Genomic DNA, 9,777 nt, shown 5'->3' with positions numbered 1-9,777 from the left:
CCCAGGTTGTGGATTTAGAGAAGTTTCACTTTATGCCATTTTCAGTATTATTGGCTTCAGTTAAATTACTTTTCATAACTAAAAACAAAACAAAAAACCACAAAAAAACCCAGCTGATTGTAAATATTTCTATTCAGTTACACATCCAGTGTTTCTGAGGTCAACACTGGAGCTCTCCTTGTGGTGGATGGTGTGGGTGTGGGGTTATAGAGCAGCACACCTTACCCCTGTAACATCAGGTAATCTGCTTGGCACCCTAGTCACCTGCATTCCCAGGAGCTGCAGAGAGGGCAAGGAGCCGGGCAGGGTATCCAGGGGCTGATGAGAGAGGCCCCGTTGCAGATCCTCTTTCTTCCATGTGGGTGTCAGAGCCAAGGCCTTGCCTTGGCCATGTTGCTAATATACATATGAACAAGCAGCACTGAAACCTCCTTCAAGCTGTGTGGCACTGTACTTAAGTACCACTTTCTTTCCAAGGAAGATTCAGAGACTGAATAATGTCCCACTCCCAGGATGGGATCTGTGATCTACATGGACAGAGAACACACCCAACAACGCAGTCGTTGGTGTTAACTGGTCTTGCCTTCATCAGTGGTAGTGATGTGGGCTGGTGCCCCCTGAGTGAATGGAATGGTTTGCTGGACCCCCGCGGGGAGCGGCCATTACACAGGCTCAGATGCCCCCTCTACCCAACAAGCACTGCAGACCCACTGCTGGCCATTTTACAACTTACCATCTCTGAGGCCTCAAGCAAGTCATTAAACCTCTGAGCCTCTCTTATTTGTAAAATGTGGATGATGGTAATACCTGCCTCACAAGGCTGTGTCAGAAATAATTTCCATGAGAAAATACAGAACATCTTACACAGTGTTTGGCACCCAGTGGGTAAACAATGAGAGTTTTACAAGTCATATATATACATGGCTACTCAGAAATAATGAAATCCCGATGACTGAGCTTGTGCACAAGAGAGAAATTGTGAGATCTCTCCGTGGACAGCTCAAACACTGACAAGTTCCATTTCAAATCTGACAAGCCCCTTTATAGTTTCCTGCTTCTCTTTCTACTCCTGGTGCTTGCCTTTCTCATTTCAATGTCCTGGTGCAGGAGAAGCAAGCAGAGAACTGAATGATCCTTGATCAGTGTCAAATTTATTAATTCAAGGGGGATCCCTGGGTGGCTCAGTGGTTTGGCACCTGCCTTCAGCCCAGGGTATGATCCTGGAGTCCCAGGATCGATTCCCGCGTCGGGCTCCTTGCATGGAGCCTGCTTGCTTCTCTCTTTGCCCCCACCTCCTGTCTCTCATGAATAAATGAATAAAATCTTTAAAAAAATTTATTAATTCAAGAATGTAGAAATGACAATTATTTTCAAATAATTCTCATACCCAGTTAGTGGATTTTAAGAAACCTAAGTTTTAATCTTCATACTAGATCAAACCTTGAAGACTTCAGGTGTTGTTATGAATACTAAAATACGAAGATGTTGTTAAACATGGCTATCAATTAAACTGAGCTCCTGGAAGAGAAATCTCTTGACTGCTATGTATTTTATGAGCACTGAGGTTTGACTAAAGTCATTTATTTGGACTTCTATATGGCTGTTGACAGTTGTAGCAAATTCTACCAGTGAGCTCAAGCATACCAACAAACCTCCTTTGTGCCTAAAGGCGAACAAAATTAAACTCCACTTAAATACAATTTGAAAATATCCTACTCTCGTCCCCACCAGTGCATCTGCAACTGAATCTGAAACTACAATGCAGCAGTTTTCAAATCCATTATCTTTCTAGATATTCAGACTGAAAACTCACCTCACAATGGACAAATAAGCAAATTCCAGTGGAAGAGCTGGGGAAGGTTGTCCATCTGACCTGCCTTCTGCATTACCGTTTTGTCCTTTATTGAATTTCCTTTAAAAGTGGGGAGTGGTGAGGTGTGGTTAAAATTCTGGTCATTTGTCATTTCTAGGGTTTTTGTTTTTGTTTTTAAACACATCTCCTAGAAAAATAAAAGTGAACCGAGAGGTGGGCAATCAACCTTGTGTCACTGTCCTCTCCTCCAGTGCTAGGGATCCAAGAACAGGGTTAAAGACCTGACAGGAAGGGCCATATTCCACATTCACGACTGACACGTACAAGGTGCTTGGGGTTTGACCTGGCTTAACTTCTGGAAATAGGTCCAGGAGTAAGTCTTGGTAAATAACTCATTAAAACTCATGCCTCTTGTTCCAACTGGGGATAAAGGATAACTTTAGAAAAACATTTACAGTTTAAAATATTTAGCGTCAGAAAGTTATACTTATTTTTTTCTAACTCAGCACCCTGAAACCTTAAATTCTCAATCTGCACAAGACTTGGAAATGTACAGACCAGAAAAATGGCTGGGAAGCCTGTCCCCGTCCACCCAGTGCCACCAGAATGCAACACATCTTACTTGTTCAGCAGCGTAGTGTCAGAGGAGAAAAGTTGTATTTTTATTTTGCAGGTTTTCTCTGAATTTCTAGGGTCATGTTTCACTAAATTACTTAAGCTGTAAGTTTATAGCACAGTGAACATAAAAGAGGACACAAACCAAATTTATACTTAAATTAAGTAGTGTGATTTAATTTAGTTGCTGCTTAATCCTGAATCCTCTTAAGTTAAAAAACAAAAGTTATAATTAACTATTAACGTTAATGAATTTAAACCTTCCAGAAAACATGAATCCAAAAGGAAATGTCCAACAGGGGATATGAGCCACATATTTTATGGTCTTTCCTGTTTCAGTCTCAAACGTTCTAAACATCAATGGAAAAAAAAAATTTCTCTATAGTTTTTTAATTTTATTCTTCTAGAGCACAATTTTCTGGCCTGTTACTGGGAACGGTCTTCTAATAGGTACACAATTAACTCATAGGTAGACAACACAATGGCAGTATTTGGTATCTGCCGGATGAGCTGGGCAAAGAGTCCTCTATAAAAGGCAAGGTAACCTTCTTCCCGGAAGACCAGCCGAGCAGTCTGGACAAAAGACTTGTACTTGGTGCCTTCCTCTCGGAGCCGTGTCCTTATGACTTCTGCAGAGAGAAACACATACTTTATGCTACAACGAACCACATCGCCAAGCAATACAATGAGAGAATTCAAAGCACAGAGCTCTGTCAATGTACATCTCTGGCTATTTGCCATTTCAGCTCTATTTGGACAGCATAGTCACTTTGGGACAATGAAAAGTTGCGATCTTTTTAGAATATTTTCTAATTCTGGGAAATGGTCAATTAAGGATGTTACATGTAGATACAAAATAACTTTTAAGGGATTGTAAAAGCTTACATTGAATTGGACTCCATTTTAAGATAGTTTGTGGTTTTCTACTCCCAATTAAGCAAGCGCTATAATTTCACTGAAGGTGTAATTTGTATTAAGCAGAGCAAATCATCAAGACTTTCTTTTCATATGCTTGCCAACTTCCTCTCCTACTAATAACCCTTCTCCACCACTCTGTCCAGCTCAAAAGCTGCCTCCTGCATTTTTTTTAAAGATTTTTATTTATTTATTCATAGAGATGCAGAGAGAGAGAGGGGTGGGGTGGGGCAGAGACACAGGCAGAGGGAGAAGCAGGCTCCAAGCAGAGAGCCCGACGCGGGACTTGATCGAGGGTCTCCAGGATCACGCCCTGGACTGCAGGCGGCGCTAAACCGCTGTGCCACCGGGGCTGCCCCTCCTGCATTTTTTTTTTTAAAGATTTTATTTTATTTATTCATGAGAGACACAGAGAGAGAGAGAGAGGCAGAGACACAGGCAGAGGGAGAAGCAGGCTCCATGCAGGGAGCCTGATATGGGACTCGATTCCAGGACTCCAGGATCACGCCCTGGGCTGAAGGCGGATGCTAAACCGCTGAGCCACCCAGGGATCCCCTGCCTCCTGCATTTTTAAACTTTTGCACACCTGGGCCCTGTCAACACAGGCACAACCCGCCCCCCCCCCGCGAGCACGACAGCTGTCACTGCTGGACATCCTTCTGTCTCCCCACCCTACAGGAGGCAGCCCGATCTCTTCTCCCTGAGCCCTAGGGGGCCGCTGAGTGTTCCACCATGTGACGGGGGCTCAATTACCTGCTTTTGAATTGACCATGTATGTTCGTCATAGCTGACCGTGCAGCAGGCTTTTGAAAACAAAACCTGTTTTTCATGGTACAATAAATTAAGCTATTCTTTTTTTAAGTAGGTCAGTGGAACATTAGGTCTCTAATTCCTTAAAAAATAGACTTAGCAAAGTAGACTCACTCAGCACTCCATTCAAAGTGGAAGTTGAGAGTTGTTTTGTTTTGTTTTTGGTTGGCACCCACACCATTTTTTTAAATCGAGGAATTTTAAATAAAATCCAGATTTTTGGCTTCTCTGAAAACATCAGAAGTTCTATAACACAGGGCCCACATTTTGCACAGTATGTTTTGGCCACGAGTAGCTGGAGCTGAGAAGAGCTGAATTCCTGCTGCTCACATAACCTACACCAGACAGATGAAGCCAGTTTCACTCATATTCTATTACCTTAGTACCTGCAGGTACTTGCATTTCCATGTGAGCTGCAGAAGTCTAGCTCTATGGACAATGACACAAGCCTCACAGCTGTTTTACTGTTCTGGAAGAAAAAGCAAAACATACCATGTGGATAAGCGATGCAGGAAGCACATCCCTTAGAAATTGCAGCAGCTGCCATAAGTCCAAAAAAATTTGTGGAATTTTTCTCAGTCCCATTTGTAGAAGAGGCTAATGGAGCTTCTTTCAGATACTTCTTCAAACTTTCATAAATAGCAAAACAGATGATAGTTTCTGAAATTCCAGCATACGAGGCTGTTAATCCCCTGTAGAAGCCACGAATGCCTTCTGTCTGGTAAACATAGCGAGCACACTGGAGTGTGTTCATCTGCTTGGAGCCTCTTACTCTGTGTAAAGATCAATGAAAAGCCGTTAAAATGCACACTCTGGAGCCTGGCTCCTGTACCAGGCTGCAAAGAAAGGAGTGTTGAGTATAAAGAGAAATTACACATGGGTGAAATGTGGCTTCCCTGTCCTATGTTCAGCTGAGCCTGGGCCCACCAGCTGAGACACCTGATAAGTCCACAGAACAGTATGTACATCTGTACCAAGAGCCATAAAAAACATGTCCATAGCCTCTGACCTAATTTTGGAAAGAGCCGGATGGAGGAAGACGTTCATCACAGAGGAAAATACAACTGCAGTATAATAAAAACAACCCAGATGTCTAAAAATAGGAACAGATAAGCAAACTAGGATACACATACTAGATTAAAATAGTTGTGAAGGCAGTAAGCAATGCAGAAGTGCTTGCGTGGAAAGCAGGAGTATAATTACAATCATGGCAAAAATATGCTTTAAGAAAATGCCGAAGGAAAAACCTCACCAACATTCTGCCTGGGTAGTTGAGTAAGGTTTGTTACACTAGTAAGCTTTCTTAACTCTAGTCTCCAAATGGTGTATTAAAAAAAAAATTTATTTATTTGATAGAGAGAGAGAGAGAGAGAGAGAGAGAGAGAGAACACACAAGTAGGTGGAGCAGCAGGCAGAGGAAGAGGGAGAAGCAGGCTCCCCGATGAGCAGAGTCTGATGTGAGGCTCGATCCCAAGACCCTGGAACCACAAACCTGAGCTGCAAGCAGAGGCTTAACCCACTGAGCCACCCAAGTGCCCCCAAATGGTGTATTCTGATTCCATTATTTCTAAATTTATGAAATAAACATGGAATAAACTACACAATTTGGCCTTGGGCTAGCTGCTCCTAGCTCATGATGGGTAGTATCCTAAACTGCCTATTGCAAACAGAACCTTCTGACAGCATATCCACATTCCAAGAGCCCTTCCTTGGGGCTGAGGCCCAGTGAGCCCCTTGCTCCAAACAGTCACAACAGGCTCTGCCTTCTTCACTGTGTCTTTCCAAGGCTGTTTCTCCACTTCCTGGCTGGAGCAACCTTTCTAATACAGATCCAAGCACACTGCTGTGCTACAGAGTGGTCCCCACTCACACCCCGAACCACAGCTCTAATGGCTGTCTACGGCCCTCAAATTAGAGCCCAAAGCTGAACTCCAAGACCCTCCCGGGGCTTTAAAGGAGGTGCCCCCCCCCCCCATGCATTTCTGTAGCCTTGCTTTTTTTTATATATCCCCTCCTCCAGCACATATACACAGAGCACACTCCAACCATGCTTCCCTTCCTTTCGTCCCCGGGGAATGCATGCTTCCCGCATATTCCATTCTTGGCCGGAAGCATGTGCAGTGCCATGGGCCCCCTCCCTCATTTTTTTCCAGATGGTAGGGTGGACATCACCACTAACAGAAGCCCTCCCTGTGCTTGCCCCGCCTGGACAGCATTAGGGAGGGACGCTCTGGGGTCCTTAGCATTTCTGGCCCCTATCTCATCAGCCTCTAATTCTATTACCTGTAAAGTCGTGAGCTTCTGGAAGGCAGGGCCTAGGGCTTAGTCCTTGCTGTTTCCCCAGTGACTACTGCAGAGCAAGCATGCAACAAATACTCATTGCTGCAGGACTGGTTAAACAAAGCTTCAAAATATCCTGAGCGTGGAGGTGCTGGGCGGCTCAGTTGGTTAAGTGGCCAACTCTTCATTTCAGCCCAGGTCATGATCTCAGGTCCACACTCAGTGGAGAGGGGAGTCTACCTGAAGATTCTCTCTCTTCCTCTCCCCTACCCCTCCCTCCACTGACACGCTTTCTCTAAAATAAATAAATAGACCTTACGTAAAATAAATAAAATATCCTAAGCACAAATCATTAGGACATAGATATAAATTTTTTAATTAATTAATTAATTAATTTATGATAGTCACAGGGGGGGGGGGGCAGAGACACAGGCAGAGGGAGAAGCAGGCTCCATGCACCGGGAGCCCGATGTGGGATTCGATCCCAGGTCTCCAGAATCGCGCCCTGGGCCAAAGGCAGGCGCTAAACCACTGCGCCACCCAGGGATCCCAGGACATAGATATAAAAGCATGCATATAGAGGTTCTTAGCTGATTTGTCCATGTACCTGCTGTTAAGCAGCAATGATACTAGGACAGTGTGGGGCACAGCTGGCACAGCAAATGATTACCAGGGGTTTCCAGGAGAGGGTGCTGGTCAGAATCCTGAGGAACAAACAGGCACTCTTGGGCAACAAGAGGGGTGTGGGACTCTTAATCCCTCCTGGTGAGGGTCAGCACACTCAGGGAGATGGAAGCCTAAGAACACCTGACAGTTCTAGAAAAACTGCAAAGGACCTTGAATGTTAAGCCCACAAGTTAGGATCTGACCATGAGAGTAAGCAAGATTTATTGAAGGATTATGAGCAAGCGATCTATCCAAAATGAAGAGATCTGATGTATTCTAGAGGGTTCTTTCATGCAGAATGGATTGAAGAAAACATGGAATCTGAGACCAATTCAGAGGTTTCCGTGATCGTTAGAAAAAACAAACCAAGGCAGACCCCAAGCTACACTTCCAGAGGGTAGTCTTGTTCTGTCTCTCCTTTCTTTATAGGTTGCTTAGAGTTAGGCTGGACTAGCTGAAAGCTTCCAGGGCCCACACATATTTCAGGCAAGAGTTACACAAGGGTTCTTAGAGTTGATGACAGTGTCCCTTATCACCATCACTTCTTTGAAATTAAGGTAGTTACTGGGCCACTGCTTGATCTTGCTATTTACTATATTAAAGAAGTCTCTTACTATATTGTATTTAAAAAATGATAATTGTACTTCAACAATTGGTTACCACTGCTTTCAAAAATATTACTCTAAAAAGCAACTGCAGAGGCGCCCCCAGACTGCCAAAGGGATCCATAGCATGAAAATGCTACGAATCATGGGCCAGAGTTTTAGGGCAGAAATCTAGTACACCTGAAGGCCTTTGCCATTCTACCCTTACTAGCATCTTCCCCCTTAGAAGAGAAGCCAACTGGAGGAGCCCAAAGTGCTCTAATTGAGGGTGGGGGTAGGTCGGCCAAGAGCAGAGACCTGCCAACTACCTCAGAGAAGTCAGCAGCAGGTTAGGGGTGGCAAGTGAGCAAATTTCCAACCCATCCCCGCCCTGAGGTGCTACTTCTGCTGGCCCTCATTTCCCCACAATGCCTCGCAGCACACATCTCAAAACAAAAGGACTTTCTACATATAGCTTATATTCAGAAAACAACAAGGATTGGGATAGCTAAGGGCTCTGTATACCTTACTTCACAACTGGAATTGGGAGGAAGGAGAAAATCCTCACGAATATTAAGGAGGAACAATTAATGACTTACTTCCGTTCTAGCTGCATCCGAGTTTTAACCATCCATATAGGATTCATTAAGGTATTTGTGACAAAAGCTGGAAGAAAAACAAACAGCAAATGTCACCATTGAACACAATCCATGCTTATTAAAGCTATTTCATATGATAAACTTTGAGATCAGGATTTAAATGGCTTAAAAGTAAAACTGGACAGTAGGAAGAAGTTACATTCCCAGACTGCAGATGGAAGTTACACTCTCTTAAAATGTAACATCCATTGAGATGTTGGACCTAAAAGAAACCTCTCAATTTTCTAGAGCCCTGTCTAGTCTTTCCAACCTGTAGGTGGTGCTGTTGATATTTCTGGAAATGTAATTTCTATGATAAATATGGAAACTATTCTAAAACTCAATTTATAAGCTTCAGGTCTAGAAATAATTTGTTTTAAAAAGTTAGTGATCTAATCCAAAAGGTTACCTTATATTAAATCTAAAACAGAAGCCAAAAAAAAAAAAAAATTAAAACAGAAGCCACTAAATCTCCATTTACCTGAATTTGAACATACACATTTTAGTATCTCATTAATCATTTCAGGAAATTGAAGTTTTAAAGGCTGATTTGCTTACAGGAACCATTTCTAAAGCCTTTCCCATCTTTATATTGCTCATTGTTCCAGATCAGCCAGAAAGAGCAGCATCATGGCATCAGCCTGACAGTGAGCTCTGAACACCTCGATCCCTCCGCAATCCTAGGCAGATTAATTAGGAACCAAGACGGTGGTTTAGAGAACTCCCTCCAGGTCTGCTTTATTTGCCAATGGTTCTTTTTAGTTAATTTTGTAAAAGTCACAAAACTGACGAGCAGCTCAGAGCTTATGGCTCACTCGCGACCACCCTTGGGAGAGCTGACCCGTTTATTCGGTCACTCCGCATTTCCTCCTTGGAGTTCCGTGTTCGATAGAAATGCCTTTCTTGCATGAAGCAGCTTTGCATATGCTATCTTCTATTTGAGGGCCAGTAATTATGACTTGGAACTGCTCAGATGCGTTAGTAGAACTCTTATTTTGAGTGACAGAGGCAGATAAAACTGGTGCATGGTGCATACACACCTTACAGGCTGGCAGGAGGCAGAAATGCTTCATAGCATACCGATTTAAGTTCTTTAGGAGACGCTTCCATTTACATAAGACATAAAGTGGTACCCAAAGAGACAGCCTTCTCTCTTCAATCTACAAGTCCATGGTTCTTTGTCAACTATTTCCAGGGGAACAAATCCTGTTATGAATTTTTTTTTTGTTATGAATTTTCTATAGTAAAGAGAAAGGATTCCCTCAAAAGGGAGCAGATACTCCTTGATCTGGTACTAGCCCTTCTAAAAGGTCTCCACAGCCCCGTGCCCTCATCACAGAACCTAGCTGTGGACAGAAATGCCAACTGTGCATGGGATATGCTGGACACAATGGGGAGTCACAGAAAAAAACCTCAAATTTTTAAAATAACTTTAATGCAACAGAAGGATATGGAA

General features: G+C 43.3%; 1 protein-coding gene across 1 annotated transcript in view; it reads right to left on the bottom strand.

The window, feature by feature from the left end:
* Positions 1 to 2,577: 2,577 nt before the first annotated feature.
* SLC25A33 (solute carrier family 25 member 33) overlaps positions 2,578 to 9,777 on the bottom strand; it is a 35,648-nt gene continuing 28,448 nt past the window's right edge. Inside the window, exons 5-7 of the mRNA XM_025427241.3 lie at positions 8,283 to 8,349; positions 4,646 to 4,926; positions 2,578 to 3,057 (exon numbers count right to left, since the gene is read on the bottom strand). Of these exons, the coding sequence (XP_025283026.1) occupies positions 2,855 to 3,057; positions 4,646 to 4,926; positions 8,283 to 8,349 (551 nt within the window). The 3' untranslated portion in view covers positions 2,578 to 2,854. The remainder of the gene's footprint in view (positions 3,058 to 4,645; positions 4,927 to 8,282; positions 8,350 to 9,777) is intronic.

Source organism: Canis lupus, chromosome 5 (genome assembly GCF_003254725.2).
Source record: "Canis lupus dingo isolate Sandy chromosome 5, ASM325472v2, whole genome shotgun sequence".
In the NCBI taxonomy this organism is placed as follows: Eukaryota; Metazoa; Chordata; class Mammalia; order Carnivora; family Canidae; genus Canis; species Canis lupus.
This window is presented reverse-complemented; position numbering and strand designations above follow the sequence as displayed.